Source organism: Balaenoptera physalus, assembly GCF_965194825.1.
Source record: "Balaenoptera physalus genome assembly, chromosome: 17".
NCBI classification, from domain to species: Eukaryota; Metazoa; Chordata; class Mammalia; order Artiodactyla; family Balaenopteridae; genus Balaenoptera; species Balaenoptera physalus.
The window spans coordinates 33,328,005-33,348,291 of NC_138895.1; the positions used below are offsets into that span (position 1 = coordinate 33,328,005).

The 20,287-nt window shown below is 37.6% G+C and overlaps 1 protein-coding gene and 2 long non-coding RNA genes across 3 annotated transcripts in view; 1 reads left to right on the plus strand and 2 right to left on the minus strand.

Moving 5' to 3' along the window:
- LOC309647088 overlaps positions 1-20,287 on the plus strand; it is an 846,185-nt gene that overhangs the window by 648,691 nt on the left and 177,207 nt on the right. The window lies entirely within an intron of this gene.
- Positions 1-20,287, minus strand: part of LOC309647078 — a 190,391-nt gene that overhangs the window by 102,959 nt on the left and 67,145 nt on the right. The window lies entirely within an intron of this gene.
- Positions 2,525-13,785, minus strand: LOC309647075 (calmodulin-alpha-like). The gene has a single exon (XM_082434055.1). The coding sequence runs from the start codon at positions 10,492-10,494 to the stop codon at positions 10,045-10,047; it is 450 nt and encodes a 149-aa protein (XP_082290181.1). The 5' UTR covers positions 10,495-13,785; the 3' UTR covers positions 2,525-10,044.

Below are 20,287 nucleotides of genomic sequence, written 5' to 3' on the forward strand. Positions count from 1 at the left end.
TGACCAGCTGTAATCTGAGAAGAGGGAGAACAAATAAAAGATGAAGAACTTACTAGAGCAGAGCAAAGTAGCTGCCAGAGGAAAGATGTGTCACTGAAGGTGCATAAAAGCAGACAATAGAGACAGAAAACTTTTGAAAGAGACTTCTGTTTTAATGAAGATTAGGAACATGTGAAAGATGGACCAGTGAGAATAAGACACTAATCTGCAAGTTTATTTTTATAAATTCTGTGTTCTGATCGTCCTTTTAAAAAGGTAATTCCATTCCAATTTAGTCAGAAGGTAATGAATACCTAAAAGCATCAGAGTGTTGACCATGTTTTTTCAAGGAATAGTTTTCTGTATTTGAAAGATATTTTCCCCCAGCTTTATAGTGGTAAAATTGACAAATAAATTGTAATGTATTTAAAGTATACAATGTAATGACTTGATATACATAGTGAAAGCATTCCCACTGTTGAGTTGACTAACACATCCATCACCTAACATATTTACCTTTTGTGGGAGGGGGGCAGGGGGGAAAACACATTGTCTACTCTTAGCAAATTTCAGTTTTACAATACAATGTTATCAACTATAGTCACCATAAAATACATTAGATTCTCAGACTGAGTTCATCTTAAAACAAAGTTTGTACCCTTCTAAAAATCTCTCCCTATCTCCCTCACCTCCAGCCCCAGGCAACCACCATTCTGCTCTGTTTCTTTGAGTTTTATGGGGATTTTTAGATTCCACTTATAAGTGATATCATACAGTATGTGTCTTCCTCTGATTAGCTTATTTCACTTAGCATAATGCCCTCAAGTTCCATCCATGTCGTCACAAATGGAAAGATTTTCCTTTTTTTTTTTTTTAAACATCTTTATTGGAGAATAATTGCTTTACAATGGTGTGTTAATTTCTGCTTTATAACAAAGTGAATCAGCTATACATATACATATATCCCCATATCTCCTGCCTCTTGCGTCTCCCTCCAACCGTCCTTATCCCACCCCTCTAGGGGGACACAAAGCACTGAGCTGATCTCCCTGCGCTATGTGGCTGCTTCCCACTAGCTATCTATTTTACACTTGGTAGTGTATATATGTCCATGACGCTCTCTCACTTCGTCCCAGCTTACCCTTCCTCCTCCTCGGGGATTGTAAATTGATACTGCCACTATGGAGAACAGTATGGAGGTTCCTTAAAAAACTAAAAAGAGAACTACCATATGACCCAACAAACCCACTACTGAGCATATACCCTGAGAAAACCATAATTCAAAAAGAGTCATGTACCACAATGTTCATTGCAGCTCTATTTACAATAGCCAGGACATGGAAGCAACCTAAGTGTCAATTGACAGATGAATAGATAAAGAAGATGTGGCACATATATACAATGGAATATTACTCAGCCATAAAAAGAAATGAAATTGAGTTATTTGTAGTAAGGTGGATGGACATAGAGTCTGTCATACAAAGTAAAGTAAGTCAGAAAGAGAAAAACAAATACCGTATGCTAACACATATATATGGAATCTAAAAAATATAAAATAAAATAAATGGTTCTGAAGAACCTAAGGGCAGGACAGGAATTGAGATTTTTCTTTTTTAAGGCTGAATTTTATTTCTATATATCACAACTTCTTTTTCCATTCATCTGTCAATCCACGCTTAGGCTGTTTCCATGTCTTGGTTTTTATAAATTATGCTGCTATGAAAATGTAGGTGCATATGTCTTTTCAATTTACTGTTGTGTTTCTTTTGGATATAGTCCCAGAAGTGGGATTGTTGGATCATGTAGTAGTTCATTTTTTTGAGGATCCTCAATACTATTTTCCATAGTGCCTGTACCAGTTTATAACCCACATCCTCACCACCGTTTGTTATCTCTTGTCTTTTTATGATGGCCATTCTACCAGGCATGAGGTGATATTGTGGTTTTGATTTGCAATTCTCAATGACTAGTGATGTCAAGGATCTTTTCATGTACCCATTCGTTATTGTATACCTTGTTTGGAAAAATACCTATTAAAGTCTTTTGCCCATATTTTAATTGGAATACTTGTTTTGTTTTGTTTTGCTATTGAGTTATATGATTTCCTTATGTATTTTACATATTAAGCCCTTATCAGATACATGGTTTGCAAATATTTTTTCCCATTCTGTAGGTTGTCTTAACTTTGTTGATTGTTTCTTTTGCTGTGCAGAGGCTTTTTACTTTGACATAGCCACACTCGCTTACCTTTGGCTTTGTTGATTATGCTTTAGGTATCACATCCAAAAAATTATTTCCTAGACACATGTCAAGGAATGTTTTCCCTATTTTTTCTTCCAGAACTTTTATGGGTTTAGGTCTTACATTTAAATCTTTAATCTATTTTATGATAATTTTTGTGAGTTGTGCAAGACAGGTACCTAGTTTCATTCTTTAACATTTAAATAGCTAATTTCCCCAGCACCATTTATTAAAGAGACTGTCTTTTCTCCATTGAGTATTTTTGGCTTCCTTATCAAATATTAGTTGACCATATTTGCTTGGCTTTCCTTCTGGGCTCTTGATTCTGTTTCATTGACTATTTGCTTGTATGCTAGTACCATACTGTTTTGATTACCATAACTTTATAGTGTAGCTTGAAATCAGGAAGTGTGCTGCCTCCTGTTTTTTTCTTTCCCAGGATTGCTTTAGCTATTCAGGGTCTTTTGTGATTTCATATAAATTTTAGGATAGTTTTTTCTACATCTGTAAAAAAAATGCCATTGGAATCTTGATAGGAATTGCATTGAATCTGTAGGTGACTTTTGTAGTATTGATATATTAACAGTATTAATTCTTCCAATCCATAAACACAGAATAACTTTCCATTTATTTGTGTCTTATTTCTTTCATCCATGTCTTATAGTTTGTTATTAATTTTGAGCTATTGTAAATGGGATTGTTTTCTTAATTTCTCATGAGAGTTTGTTGTTAGAGTATAGAAATGCCACTCATTTTTGTGTAATGACTTTGTATCTCATAACTTTACTGAATTCGTTTATCAGTTCTAATAGTTTTTGGTGGAGTCTTTAGGGTTTTCTAGGTCTTTAGGGTCATCTGCAAATAGTGTCAATTTTACTGCTTCTTTTCCAATTTGGATGCCTTTTATTATTTCTTGCCTAATTTCTCTGTTCAGGACCCCTAACTTATCCATATCTTCTAGGTTGTCCAATTTGTTGGCAAATAATTGTTCATAGTATTCTCTTATGATCCTTTGTATTTTGTGGTGTCAGTTGTAACTTCTCCTCTGTCATTTCTGGTTTAATATATTTGAGCCACCTCTTTTTCTCTTGGTAACCTTAGTTAAAATTTGTCAATTTTACTTATCTTTTCAAAGAATCATCTCTTTGATCTTCTCTGTTATCTTTTTAGTCTCCAGTTAATTTATTTCCACTCTGATTGTTTTCATCTTCTTCCTTCTACTAGCTTTGGGCTTCATTTGTTCCTCTTTTTCTTGTTCCTTGAGGTGTAAAATTAGGTTGTTTACTTGAGATTCTCCTTGTTTCTTGAAATAGGCATTTATCACTATGAGCTTCCCTCTTAGAACTGCTTTTGGTGCATGCCATAAATTTTGTCTTGGAACTGTATCTCAATTTTTTCCCAGTTGAATATACTTCAATCAGCTTTTCTCAAGCTAGAGTTCTGGGAGAGAATTAAGCCTAACACCCTGAGGCATCTATATGGTAAATGATGAATTGTATTCCCATTTTCATTTGTCTCAAGGTAATTTTTCATTTCTTCTTTGATTTGTTTGTTGATCCATTAGTATGATCAGTGGCATGTTGTTTAATCTCCACACATTTGTGAATTCACAGTTTTCTACTTGTTATTCATTTCTAGTTTCATACCACTGTGGTCAGAAAAGATGCTTGACATGATTTCAACATTCTTAAATTTACTAAGACTTGCTTTGTGGCCTAACATATGGCCTATCCTGGAGAATGTTCCATGTGCACTTGAGGGGAATGTTTATTCTGCTGCTTTGGGATAAAATATTACATATATATGTATATATATATAGATAGATAGATGTATATATATATATATCCATCTGGTCTAATGTGTCATTTATATTGATGTTTTCTTATTGATTTTTCTGTCTGGATTACCTATCCACTTATGTAAGTGAGGTATTAAAGTCCCCTACTATTATTATACTGATGTCTATTTATCCCTTTAGGTCTGTTAATATTTGCTTTATCTATGTAGGTTCTTCATGGTATCTTTATGCAAGCAAAATTCTTACCCTTGAAAGATGTAACATACAATAGTAAAATGAAAATAGCTAACTAAGGCTATGATGAAGTTATTCATAGCAAATATTCCAGAGCAGATAAGAAAAATAATCTTTTGATATTATAAACAAAAATTTAAAAAAAGAGGGAGAATACTTCCAAAAAACAAATCTCATATAGCACAGAGTCCAAGCAGATAATCCATGTGTTTCTGAAATATGCAAATTCCAATTTTTTTAAGATCTTCAGAGTCCATCTTACCCAAAACAAAAGTTAACTTAGAATGTTTCAAGCAACAGAAGATAATACGCATATTTTCAATCACTATAGCCCTCTGATTTTTTCTAACTTGCTTGTTTAGAATACCTCATTTACTAAACACACGTAGAGTTCAGTATGCCCGAATGAACTAGGATATCCATGGGGTCTCTGGAGTAGTATCTTGCTCTCTCTCTTATCTATCATAAGCCTGATATTTGACTCAATTCATGGGAACCCTCATTCTATTTTTTCTCTGCTGGCATGCCCTAGTCTTCAACCAGAGACTGGCATTTTACCTGGAGTTCATTCCCACTTGCTTAGGAGGCTGAGGGCTTAGGAAGCTGAGAGCAGGATCCTGCTCCTGTGTCCATGGAGAGTGCCGTGAATAAATCAGTGTGGTCTTGCCAGACTTCACACCAGCACCCAGAACTTCACCACGCCAAACCCCACTGAGCAGGCCCTCCCACCCAATGAGCTCCCTGGTTGCACTGGCAGTTTGAGCCACAATGGCATCTACCTAGTTGTCTGGTACTCTTGTAACCAAGTCAGTTTCTGAGATTTATCTAGTCTTAACTCTGTCCCCCACTTAGCCTTTGAATACTTCCTCTTATCCAAGAATATCCTCAATATGGGAGACATGCACTTTAATTAAAATTAAATTTATGATCTCAGTGGCTCCTATGCCCTCTGCTACTTGTCTTTCTTATGAATCCATTATTACAACTCTCTTCTCTGAAGAAGAGGGGGTCAGTTCATAAAAGTTTGCACAAACGCATCCTTAGGTGATAAATGTATAGAAGAGAAGTAGAGGGGATACTGAACCAAATTTTCTTGAGACAGTTTGGGCAGTGACTTAACTGGGGCAATCTCAAGACCAGAGAAGGGGCCTCCAGCCTCCCCCAACATAAGTGGTCCACAGGTATACTAATTTGGCCAGCTTAGCCCACTGATGCAGTTTATTCATAGAGCTGAGCCAAGACTGCACAATCAATCTCTCTCTTAAAACTGTTTGTTGCCCCCAACTACCTCCTGGTATGAGCCCAAAGGCCAGTTCAACCTGTGTGCATGCCTTGCCTAACCTGACCCAGAGAAACTCTGGCTTTTCCCACCACTCCAGGTTCAGATGAAGCAGTAACCATGGAGCCTGGGATCTGGTTTCTCCAATGGTTGCTCACATGGTTTAGATAACACAATCTATAAAAGAAGAGTAGTTAAGTGTCCTGGAGAAAATATATTAAGCAATGAGAACCAAGAGATGATAAGTAAATGTCAGATAAACTTCTTTTCTCCCTTTCAATTCCAATGGATTTTTCTGAGACAAGTGATTCCAGACAACCTCTCTGGAAATGTCTTGTGACTAAGCAACTGACTACCTAATCAGCTCAGAAACACACTACCTTGTATTTGCTCTCCTTCCTCCCCTGCCTCACTTTCTTTCACTCTTGCTGCCCTGGGATTGCAAGCCCAAATAAAGCAAGAGCATGTAAATTTTGCCTCATATTATTTTTACTAGGGAACATAATCCAGGACATATACCAATGAATAATACTGACTTCTGCCTCTCCTCCAGGGAAGAGCAGAATCATATGCACAGGCTGGAGAGCTCTTACTACTTTTTCACTTGTGATTAAAAATCTCTCCAGCAGGGGTGGCAATTCATTATTACCACTGACCACTCTGCCCCTCTCCACCATCTACCTGTCTCTCTCTCTCTCTTTCTCTCTCTCTCCTTCCCCTCTCTGTCTCTTTTCCTCCCTCCTTGGTTCCATCTCTTTCCTCCCACTTCTTCTTCTCCTCCTCTCCCTCATCCTCCTCTTTCTTTCCTCTCTCTCTCTCTCTCCCTCTCTCTCTCTCTGCCAACCAAGAAAAGATCTTAATACAGTCAAGTAAGAGGTGACAAGAGGAAACTATTTTTTTAATTTAGCCAATGCATGCTAATGATTTGGGTGAAGAGCTAAATAAATAATAAGATGAAATTAAAAATATTTTTGCAGATATCTAATATTGAAAATTTAAATTCCAAGTGACTTCCAATGCAATTCATATCAATATGCCCAATAGTCTGAAAAGTGTGAAGACCACAACTTTGAGAAAAATTTTCCCCAATTGTTCTAAACATGCATGATATCTACCATAAATTTTGAAACTTAATTTTAAAACACAAAGTGTTCTTGTGAAGATACGAAAATAGACCATGGCCTTCTAAATAAATATACTATTTTTCTAATTCTAGATTATTCCTTTCCCAGAGTTTCAATCTCTCTCTTATCTCCCAAATCAGTACTCATTATGAACTTAGAAATGCTATTAGATTAATATAAAGAGTTTACTGCTTGGTAACTTTATCCCCTTGGATTTAAATAACCACAAAGTAGAAAATTGTAGCAGTACTATCACTACAACATAAGTAGATTGATAAATTAGAAATGGAGGAGAAAAATTAATTGGTATTGAACATGAGAGGGAAATATTTTAGTTCCTAAACGTTTGTGCTGTCATTGCTTATAAAACTCTCTCAAGGTTTATAATCTTAAAATACATATATTTTAAATTAACCAACTTGCCAGAAAAATTTACTCAAGCTGTCAGTTTTCTACCATAAAGCATTTCATTTTGAAGTGACTGATTCCAATCATCATCCTTCTGATGAAGTAAGGTCTTTTAAAGTTGACTCTTGGGAAACTTCTGCTATAAAAAATAGTTTCTCCTCACTATAGATGTGAGTGTAAATTGGTCTTACCATTTGTATAAAAGATAAGTATTGTTGGGGAAAGTTGAATATGCACATATCCTATAATCTAGTAGTTCTATTCCTAAGTGATATAGAAAAACTCTTTGAGCTGTTATGAGTTTATCTTTGAGACTGTGACAAGAAAGTTCACAGCATCATTGCTCATGATAACAAGAAAAATGGGAAAACTTAACAATCTATCAACAATAGAATGGATGCATAAATTTAAATATATTCAAATAGTGAATAGTACATATAACAATGAAAATAACTGCAGCCAGATATCAATATCTAAAAATATTTATTGTAATATTGAGTGAAAGAAGAGAATCACATCGTTTATAAAATTCAAAAAGAGACAAAATAAACAATATTTAGTTTAAAGATATAAATTTACTAGGTAAAAAAGAAAGAGCCATAAAGTAAAGACTAACAGAAAATTCAAGAGAGAGATAAATTCTGAGAAGAGGGAAAGGAAAATTATCAGAGAGGGGGACTTTGAGAGCTCTAGGTAAGTACTGTTTCTAAACCTGTTATGGATATTTATTTAACCTATGTGGATATTTATTTTTATCATCATTATCAATCTGTGTGTGCTCATATATCTTCACATGTATATTGCAGAATAAAATTTTTAGTTAAAATAAAAAGCATTGTCAGCAAAATGATATAGAAATGTCTAGCTCCCAGCCCCTCCTAGAAACATCAGTTTGAACAAATACCCATGCAGGAAAATATCTTCACAAGAGCTAAGAATTCCAGGTTAGGGATTACAGAACCTGAGTGAAGCACAGAAATAAAAGACACATTGAGAAGATTAGAAAAGATATGTTAATATTACTCAATCACTCCTCCCCCAACCCCAGGCAGCACAGCATGAAAAGAGACACCCTCCCCATGGTAGAAGGAAAGTAAAGTGAGAAACTTACTTCAACCCCAGCACCAGGCTAACTCCTGTGGTCCTAGATGGCCCGTAACAGGCTGCTGTGAACACACACAACCAGCCCAACCCAGCACCTGCTAGATTCCAAACCCCAAGTAAATCTTACAACCCCAGGCTCTCAAAAGTCCCCATGAATCCAGGCTCTTGGCTCACCCTAGCACTGGCAGGCTCCTACAGCCCCACATGGCTCCCTTGGCACCAGGCTCCTGGGAGGCTCCCACAAACCCAAGCTCCTGGCATATCCCAGCACTGGCTAGCTTCCATAGACCGAAATGGCTCTTGTGGCTTCAAGTTCCCAATTGGCCCTCAAAAACCCAGACTCTATGCAGGCACCTGCAATCCCAACCACCCATCTGGGCCCAGCATCAGGCCAATTATTGCCAACTCAGGCTTTCAACCCACCCCAAAACCAGGCCAGCCCCTGCAGACCTAAACTCCAGACTGTCTCCTGTGGACCCAAGCTCCCAGCCTGCCCCAGCACCTGGCCAGCCACCAAGCCCTGGCCTTGAGGCCAACTCCCACTGGCCCAGTCTCCCTGTCTGTCCAAGCACCAGACCAGACCGCACAGACCCGACCTCCATGTCAGCCCCCAAGAATCCAGCAACAGGACCATCTCAAGTGAACCAAGGTTTCAGCCCACCCCCACAGACCCAGGCATCAGGCTGACCCCTATGGACCCAAGCACAAGGCCTGCCCACCTCCTGATGCAGTTACCAAACCTGCCTGCCCAAAAACTACAGCAGCAAGTCCACCCATGGACACCACAAGGTGGCCCACCCAGAATCTCTGAATAGGCTGATTGGTGAAGGGCTTTGCCTAGTAAAGTCAGTCTGTGAAGACTGGAAGAAGTGCCTATTTCCTCAAATGCACAGACACAGTTCAAGGCCACAGGATTATGAATGGCCAAGGAAACATGACACCATCAAAAGAAACTAGTAAAAACATATATAGAAAACTAATTTAAATTAGGAAAAAAACATATGAACAACATGAGAATTTTTTTTAAGTTAATGGACTTTTTATTGGAAAAAAAAATGACTAGCATTTGCATGTACATCTTGGGATGGATGCAAATTGTAATTTTTGACAAGCAATGTTGATTTTGTGCTGAAGTCCACAGACACAGCTTACACTGCTGGCTCCAAGTCATGGTTCAGAAGGTTTTAAAAACAGAGTCCAAAGATGCTCCCTTGATAAAGATTTCTTTTTAAAAATTTGTATGAATAGTGATAGCCTGACACCCATTTCGCTCTAGCACAATGCAGACAATGCTAAACCAATACACGTGGGCATGCCACCAGGGTGTGTGATGGTCACCATGGGTCGGGGAAGTTATGAGAGGGCCATCCTGCTAGTGGGACTATGTCTGGACAGTTTATCCTCCACAGCATCTTGCGGTAAACCAATTTTAAATGTCTGTTTTCTGTAAACCAGCTATGCCAATTTATACTAACAAATTGAACTAGAACCCCTTTGAGTAGGTTTTGAATTTATTTTTTCATTTTTTGTTTTTAATACAACACCTGACTGTGCTCAATTGCCAACCTGCATGCATGAAAACCTGGCCAGCCCAAACAGTGTATTAATCATGAGCAGATGGACCTGTGAGGAGTTCGCTAAGTGATTCCTTATCATTAAGGTAGGGCAAGTATTTATATTGGAAAACTGATGTGTGGCTTGATCTTTAGGGGACAGGACCACCAACCAATACGTGCAGATTTTTGTGTGTGTGGACAGAAGGTACTTTTGACATTCAGTTTTTGTTTTGTTTTGTTTTTTGCAAGAGGTAAGTAAAAGATTCAATTTGATTCTTTCCAGGGAGGTGGAGGGGTGGGAAAGGAGTTGAAAGTAGGTCTTCATTTTTCAGTCATCATCTGTACGAATTCTTCGTAGTTGACTTGTGCATCTCCATCAATATCTGCTTCTCTGGTCATTTCATCTACTTCTTCATTGGTTCGTTTTTCTCCTAAGTTTGTCATGACATGACATTGTTCTGTGGCACTGATGTAACCATTGCCATCCTTCTCAAGGACCCAAGATGCCTCACGGATTTCTTTTTTGCTGTCCATGTCTTTCATTTTTCTAGTCATCATAGTCAAAAATTCTGGGAAGTCAATGGTGGCATTACCATCAGCGGCCACTTTGTTGATCATATCCTGCAATTTGGCTTCTGTTGGGTTCTGACCTAATGACCTAATGACAGTTCCAAGTTCCTTTGTTGTGATGGTGCCATAGCCATCTTTATCAAATAGGGAGAAAGCTTCCTTGAATTCAGTAATCTGTTCCTGGGTCAGCTGATCAGCCATAGTGTGAGGGAAGAGAGGAAGAACAGAGAGAACGAGGGTGGCTGCACCAGGGCAGGGGCTGTGAACACAGGGGTGCCTCCACTACTGTTGCTGCTAAAGAGTTGTGTGCACCGATCACAATGCTGCTGCCACAGCTGCCCACACTGCCAACCAACTGTGAGTAATGGTGCAATATCCTGGAGGCTCCCAGCACCACTGCCAAAGTGCAAGCCTCCAATCCATGGTACATATACAGCACTAGGTATCCCTCTATCAGAGCCACAGCTGCCTCATCCAAAATGAGAATTTTAACAAAGAAATAGAAGCCATTATAAAAGACAAACAGAAAACCTAGAGTTGAAAAATACAGTGACTGAAGAATTTAATATAGAGCTTCAATAATATACACAACCAAGCAGAAGAAAAAAAAAAGTGAGCTAAAAGACAGATCATTTGAAATCATCCAGTCAGAGAAGCAAAAAGAAAAACTAAATACAAAAGAATTAATAAAGCCTAAGTGAATTATAGAATATTGTTAAGAGAAACAACCTATGCATCATTGGAGTCCAAGAAGGAGAAGAAAGGGAGAAAGGGGCAAAAAGATTCTTTAAAAAATAATGACTGACAAATCAATCTTAAGAAAGGAAAACGGAGCTGAAGGAATCAGGCTCCCTAACTTCAGACTATATTACAAAGCTACAGTAATCAAAACAGTATGGTACTAGCACAAAAACAGACATATAGATCAACAGAACAGGATAGAAAGCTCAGAAATAAACCTACACACCTATGGTCAATTAATCTATGACAAAGGGGCAAGAATATACAATGGAGAAAAGGCAGTGTCTTCAATAAGTGGTGCTGGGAAAACTGGACAGCTACATGTAAAAGAATGAAATTAGAACATTCTTTAACATCATATACAAAACAAACTCAAAATGGATTAAAGAACTAAATGTAAGATGAGATACTACAAAACTCCTAGAGGAAAACATAGGCAGAATTCTCTTTGACAAAAATCACAGCAATATCTTTTTAGATCTGTTCTCCTAGGGTAATGGAAATAAAACCAAAAATAAACAAATGGGATCTAATTAAACCTAAAAGCTTTTGCACAGCAAAGGAAACCAAAAACAAAATGAAAAGACAACCTACAGAATGGGAGAAAATATTTGCAAATGATATGACTGACAAGGGATTAATTTCCAAAATATAGAAACAGCTCATACAGCTCAATATCAAGAAAAGAAAAAGCAAAAACAAACAACCCAATCGAAAAATGGGCAGAAGACCTAAATAGACAATTCTCCAAAGAAGACATCATGATGATCAACGGGCACATGAAAAAATGCTCAATGTCACTCATTATTAGAGAAATGCAAATCAAAACTACAGTGAGGTATCACCTCACTCCAGTCAGAATGGGTAGCATCAAAAAGTCTACAAATAATAAATGCTGGGGAGGGTGTGGAGAAAAAGGACCCCTCTTACACAGCTGGTAGGAATGTAAATTGGTACAGCCATTAGGAAGAACAGTATAGAGGTTCCTTAAAAAACTAAAAACAGAGCTACCATATGATCCAGCAATCCCACTTCTGGGCATATCTCTGGAGAGAAATATAATTTGAAAAGATACATGCACCCCATTGTTCATTCAGCACTATTTACAATAGCCAGGACATGGAAGCAACATAAATGTCTATATCTTTAAGATATGGTATCTGTGTGTATATATGTATATATATATACACACACACACACACACACACACACACACACACACACACAATGGAATACTACTCAGCCATAAAAAATGAATGAAATAATGCCATTTGCAGCAAACAAAGATGGGCTTAAAGATTATATTAAGTGATGCAAGTCAGAAAGAGGAAGACAATATCATATAGTATCACTTTTATGTAGATTCTAATAGAATAAAGATACAAATGAACTTATTTACAAAACATAAAGAGACTCAAAGACATAGAAAACAAACTTACTATTATCAAAGTGGAAATGGGAGAGAGGGATACATTAGGAGGTTGAGATTAACATATACATGCTACTATATATAAAATAGATAACCAAGAAGTACCTACTGTATGACACACGGAACTATACTCAATATTTTGTAATACCCTATAAGGGAAAATAATCTGAAAAAGAATATATATAATATATTCTGAATCATTGTGCTGTATACCTGAAACTAACATGATGTTGGAAATCAACTATACTTAACTTTTTAAAAAAATTTTTAATACTAATGGCTGAGAGCTTCCCAAATCTGGGAAAAGTTTTTGACATCCAAGTTCATGAACCTTCCCCAAAATATCAACCCAAACAATCTTCTTCAAAACACATTATAATAAAATTGTCTAAAATTCAAGACAAAGAGAGAATTTTAAAAGCAGCAAGAGAAAAATTATTCCTCACATGTAAGGAAACATTCCCCCTCCCCCCAATAAGGCTATAAGCAGATTTCTCAGCAAAATCTTGCAGATCAGGAGAGTGAGATGATATATTCAAAGTGCTAAAAGAAAAATACTGCCAACCAAGAATGTTTTATGCAGCTAAGCTGTCTTTCAGAAATGAAGGGGATATCGTCTCCCTTCCCTCGCTAAAAACAAAAACAAAGCTGAAGGAGTTCATCATCGCTAGATCTGCCTTACAAGAAATGTTGAGAGGAGTTTTTTAAGCTGAAATAAAAGCACCCTAATTAGTAACATTAAAACATATGGAAATGTAAAACATTCTGGTACAGGTTAGTATATAGTCAAATCATAATACCCTAATATGGTGGTGTGTTAATCACTTAACTCTACTATAAATTTTAAAAGACATAAGCATTGGAGGAGCTTCAAGATGGCGGCAGAGTAAGACACAGAGATCACCTTCTTCCCCACAAATACATCAGAAATACGTCTACATGTGGAACGACTCCTACAGAACACCTACTGAACGCTGGCAGAAGACCTCAGACCTCCCAAAAGGCAAGACACTCACGTACCTGGGTAGGGCAAAAGAAAAAAGAAAAATCAGAGACAAAATAATAGGGATGGGACCTGCACCTCTGGGAGGGAGCTGTGAAGGAGGAAAGGTTTCCACATACTAGGAAGCCCCTTCGCGGGTGGAGACTGTTGGTGGTGGAAGGGGGAAGCTCCGGAGCCATGCAGGAGAGCGCAGCAACAAGGGTGCAAAAGGCAAAGCAGAGAGATTCCTGCACAGAGGATCAGTGCCAACCAGCTCTCACCAGCCCGAGAGTCTTGTCTGCTCACCTGCCGGGGCAGGCGGGGGCTGGGAACTGAGACTTCGGCTTCGGAGGTCACACCCCATGGAGAGGACTGGAGTTGGCTGCATGAACACAGCCTGAAGGGGCTAGTGCACCACAGCTAGCCGGGAGAGAGTCCAGGAAAAAGTCTGGAGCTGCCAAAGAGGCAAGAGACTTTTTCCTGCCTCTTTGTTTCCTGGTGAGCGAGAGAGGGGATTAAGAGCACCACTTAAAGGAGCTCCAGAGACAGGTGCAAGCTGGGGTTATCAGCGCACAATCAACTTGATGTACCCTGCATCTGTGGAATACCTGAATAGACAACGAATCATTCCAAATTGAGGAGGTGGACTTTGGGAGCAATGACATATGTATTTTTTTCCCTTTTTGACTTTTTGTGAGTGTGTATGTGTATGCTTGTGTGTGTGATTTTCTCTGCATAGCTTTGCTTTTACCATTTGTCCTAGGGTTCTGTCTCTCCATTTTATTTTATTTGTTTTTTTTATTATATAAAAACTTTTTTTTTCTTAATAATTATTTTTTATTTTAATAAATTTATTTTTTTTTACTTTATTTTATCTTCTTCTTTCTTTTTTTCCTCCCTTTTATTCTGAGCAGTGTGGAAGACAGGTTTTTGGTGCTCCAGCCAGGAGTCAGGGCTGTGCCACTGAGGTGGGAGAGCCAACTTCAGGACACTGGTCCACAAGAGGCCTCCCAGCTCCACGTAATATCAAATGGTGAAAATCTCCCAGAGATCCCCATCTCAACACGAAGACCCAACTCCACTCAACGACCAGCAAGCTAGAGTACTGGACACCCTATGCCAAACAACTAGCAAGACAGGAACACAACCCCATCCATTAGCACAGAGGCTGCCTAAACTCATAATAAGGCCACAGACACCCCAAAACACACCACCAGACGTGGACCTGCCCATCAGAAAGACAAGATCCAGCCTCATCCACCAGAACACAGGCACTAGTCCCCTCCACCAGGAAGCCTACACAACCCACTGAACCAACCTTAGCCACTGGGGGCAGACACCAAAAACAATGGGAACTACGAACCTGCAGCCTGCGAAAAGGAGACCCCAAACACAGTAACTTAAGCAAAAGGAAAAGACAGAGAAACACACAGCAGTTGAAGGAGCAAGGCAAAAACGCACCAGACCTAACAAATGAAGAGGAAATAGGCAGTCTACCTGAAAAAGAATTCAGAATAATGACAGTAAACATGATCCAAAAGCTTGGAAATAGAATGGAGAAAATGCAAGAAACGTTTAACAAGGACCTAGAAGAACTAAAGAGCAAACAAAGAGTGATGAAAAACACAATAAATGAAATTAAAAATTCTCTAGAAGGGATCAACAGCAGAATAACTGAGGCAGAAGAATGGATAAGTGACCTGGAAGATAAAATAGTGGAAATAACTACTGCAGAGCAGAATAAAGAAAAAGGAAAGAAAACAATTGAGGACAGTCTCAGAGACTTCTGGGACAATATTAAACGCACCAACATTCGAATTATAGGGGTCCCAGAAGCAGAACAGAAAAAGAAAGGGACTGAGAAAATATTTTAAGTGATTATAGTTGAAAACGTCCCTCATATGGGAAAGGAATACTTAATCAAGTCCAGGGAGCACAGAGAGTCCCATACAGGATAAATCCAACGAGAAACATGCCAAGACCCATATTAATCAAACTATCAAAAATTAAATACAAAGACAAATGTTAAAAGCAGCAAGGGAAAAACAACAAATAACACATAAGGGAATCCCCATAAGGTTAATGGCTGACCTTGCAGCAGAAACTCTGCAAGACAGAATGGAGGGGCAGGACATATTTATAATGATGAAGGAGAAGAACCGACAACCAAGATTACTCTACCCAGGAAGGATCTCATTCAGATTTGATGCAGAAAATAAGACCTTTACAGCAAGCAAAAGCTGAGAGAATTCAGCACCACCAAACCAGCTTTACAACAAATGCTTAAGGAACTTCTCTAGGCAGGAAAGACAAGAAAAGGAAAAGACCTACAATAATAAACCAAGAACAATGAAGAAAATGGTAAAAGGAATATACGTATCGTTAATTATCTTAAATGTAAGTGGATTAAATGCTCCAACCAAAGGACAGAGATTGGCTTAATGGATACAAAAACAAGACCTGTATATATGCTGTCTACAAGAGACCCACTTCAGACCTAGGGACACATACAGACTGAAAGTGAGGGGATGGAAAAAGATTTTCCATGTGAATGGAAATCAAAGGAAAGCTGAAGTAGCAATTCTCATATCAGACAAAATAGACTTTAAAACAAAGACTATGACAAGAGACAAAGAAGGACACTACCTAATTATCAAGGGATCAATCCAAGAAGAAGATGTAACAATTGTAAATATTTATGCACCCAACATAGGAGGACCAGAATATATAAGGAAAATAGTAACAGCCATAAAAGGGGAAATCGACAGCAACACAATCATAGTAGGGGACTTTAACACGCCACTTTCACCAATGGACACATCATCCAAAATGAAAATAAATAAGGAAACACAAGCTTTAAATGATACATTAAACAAGATGGACTTAATTGACATTTATAGGACATTCCATCCCAAAATAACAGAATACACATTCTTCTCAAGTGCTCATGCAACATTCTCCAGGATAGATCATATCTCGGGTTACAAATCAAGCCTTGGTAAATTTAAGAAAATTGAAATTGTATCAAGTATCTTTTCCAACCACAATGCTATGAGACCACATATCATTTACAGGAAAAAATCTGTAAGAAATACAAACACATGGAGGATAAACAACACACTACTTAATAACCAAGAGATCACTGAAGAAATCAAAGAGGAAATCAAAAAATACCTAGAAACAAATGAGAATGAAAACACGATGACCCAAAATGTACGGGATGCAGGAAAAAGCAGTTCTAAGAGGGAAGTTTATAGCAATACAATCCTACTTTAAAAAACAAGAAACATCTCAAATAAACAAGCTAACCTTACACCTAAAGCAAGTAGAGAAAGAAGAACAAAAAAACCCTCAAAGTTAGCAGACGGAAAGAAATCATAAAGATCAGATCAGAAATAAATGAAAAAGAAATTAAGGAAATGATAACAAAGATCAATAAAACTAAAAGCTGGTTCTTTGAGAAGATAAACAAAATTGATAAGCCATTAGCCAGACTTATCAAGAAAAAACGAGAGAACACTCAAATCAATAGAATTAGAAATGAAAAAGGAGAAGGAACAACTGACACTGCAGAAATACAAACGATCATGAGAGATTACTACAAGCAACTCTATGCCAATAAAATGGACAACTTGAAAGACATAGACAAATTCTTAGAAATGCACAACCTTCTGAGACTGAGCCAGGAAGGAATAGAGAATATGAACAGGCGAATCACAAGCACTGAAATTGAAACTGTGATTAAAAATCTTCCAACCAACAAAAGCCCAGGACGAGATGGCTTCACAGGCGAATTCTATCAAACATTTAGAGAAGAGCTAACACCTATCCTTCTCAAACTCTTCCAAAATATAGCAGAGGGAGGAACACTCCAACTCATTCTATGAGGCCACCATCACTCTAATACCAGAACCAAAGATGTCACAAAGAAAGAAAACTACAGGCCAATATCACTGATGAACATAGATGCAAAAATCCTCAACAAAATACTAGCAAACAGAATCTAACAGCACATTAAAAGGATCATACACTATGAACAAGTGGGGTTTATCCCAGGAATGCAAGGATTCTTCAATATACGCAAATCAATCAACGTGATACACCATATTAACAAATTGAAGGAGTAAAACCATATGATCATCTCAACAGATGCAGAGAAAGCTTTCGAGAAAATTCAACACCCATTTATGATAAAAACCCTCCAGAAAGTCAGCATAGAGGGAACTTTCCTCAACATAATAAAGGCCATCAATGACAAACCCACATCCAACTTCATTCTCAATGGTGAAAAACTGAAACCATTTCCACTAAGATCAGGAACAAGACAAGGTTGCCCACTCTCACCACTATTATTCAACATAGTTTTGGAAGTTTTAGCCACAGCAATCAGAGAAGAAAAAGAAATAAAAGGAATCCAAGTTGGAAAAGAAGAAGTAAAACTGTCACTGTTTTCAGATGACATGATACTATACATAAAGAATCCTAAAGATGCTACCAGAAAACTACTACAGCTAACCAATAAATTTGGTAAAGTACCTGGATACAAAATTAATGCACAGTAATCTCTTGCATTCCTATACACTAATGATGAAATATCTGAAAGTGAATTTAAGGAAACACTCCCATTTACCATTGCAACAAAAAGAATAAAATATCAAGGAATAAACCTACCTAAAGAGACAAAAGACCTGTATGCTGAAAACTATAAGATACTGATGAAAGAAATTAAAGATGTTACAAATAGATGGAGAGATATATCATGTTGTTGGATTGGAAGAATCAACATTGTGAAAATGACTCTACTACCCAAAGCAAATTACAGATTCAATGCAATCCCTATCAAACTACATTGGCATTTTTCACAGAACTAGAATAAAACATTTCACAGCTTGTATGGAAACTCAAAAGACCCCGAATAGCCAAACCAATCTTGAGAACGAAAAATGGAGCTGGAGGAATCAGGCTCCCTGACTTCAGACTATACTACAAAGCTACAGTAATCAAGACAGTATGGTACTGGCACAGAAACAGAAATATAGATCAATGGAAAAGGATAGAAACCCCAGAGATAAAGCCACGCACATATAGTCACCTTATCTTTGATAAAGGAGGCAAGAATATACAGTGGAGAAAAGACAGCCTCTTCAATATGTGGTTCTGGGAAAACTGGACAGCTACATGTAAAGGAATGATATTAGAACACTCCCTAACACCATACACAAAAATAAGGTCAAAATGGATTAAAGACCTAATTGTAAGGCCAGGCACCATCAAACTCTTAGAGGAAAATATAGGCAGAACACTCTCTGACATAAATCACAGCAAGATTCTTTTTGACCCACCTCCTAGAGAAATGGAAATAAAAATAAACAAATGGAACCTAATGAAACTTAAAAGCTTTTGCACAGAAAAATAAACCATAAAAAAGACAAAAAGACAACCCACAGAATGAGAGAAAATATTTGCAAATGAAGCAGCAGACAAAGGATTAATCTCCAAAATTTACAAGCAGCTCATGCAGCTGAATATCAAAAAAACAAGCAACCCAGTCCATAAATGGGCAGAAGACCTAAATAGACATTTCTCCAAAGAAGATATACAGATTGCCAACAGACACATGAAAGAATGCTCAACATCATTAAGCATTAGAGAAATGCAAATCAAAACTACAATGAGATATCATCTCACACCAGTCAGAATGGCCATCATCAAAAAATCCACAAACAATAAATGCTGGAGAGGGTGGGGAGGAAAGGGAACCCTCTTGCACTGTTGGTGGGAATGTAAATTGATACAGCCACTATGGAGAACAGTATCGACGTTCCTTAAAAAACTAAAAATAGAACTACCATACGACCCAGAGATCCCACTACTGGGCATATACCCTGAGAAAACCATAATTCAAAAAGACTCAGGTACCACAATGTTCATTGCAGCTCTATTTACAATAGCCAGGACATGGAAGCAACCAAAGTATCCATCAAAAGATGAATGGATAAAGAAGATGTGGCACATATATACAATGGAATATTACTCAGCCATAAAAGGATCGAAACTGAGTTATTTGTAGTGAGATGGATAGACCTAGAGACTGTCATTCTGAGTGAAGTAAGTCAGAAAGTGAAAAACAAATACTGTATGCTAACATATATATATGGAATCTAAAAAAAAAAAAAAAAAAGGTCATGAAGAACCTAGGGACAAGATGGAAATAAAGATGCAGACCTACTAGAGAATGGACTTGAACATACGGGGAGTGGGAAGGGTTAGCTGGGAAAAAGTGAGAGAGTGGCATGGACATATATACACTACCAAATGTAAAATAGATAGCTAGTGGGAAGCAGCTGCATATCTCAGGGAGATCAGCTCAATGCTTTGTGACCACCTAGAGTTGTAGGATAGGGAGGGTGGGAGGGAGCGAGATGCAAGAGGGAAGAAGTATGGGGACATATGTATATGTATAACTGATTCACTTTGTTGTAAAGCAGAAACTAACACACGTTTGTAAAGCAATTATACTCCAATAAATATGTTTAAAAAAAAGAGAAAAACATTAAAATAACTATAGGTACAATAACTTGTTAATGGATACACAATATAAAAAGAGGAAAATTGTGACATCAAAAACATAAAATTATGGGGAAGTAAAAGTGTAGAGTTTTTGTATCTAATCACTGTTAAGTTGATATCAGCTAAAAATAGACTGTTAAATCTATGAGATACATTATGTAAGCTTCATGGTGACCACAAAGCAAAAACCTGCAGTAAGCACAAAAATAATAATAAGGGAATCAAATCATAACACCATAGAAAATTATTAATTCACAAAGAAAGACAATTAA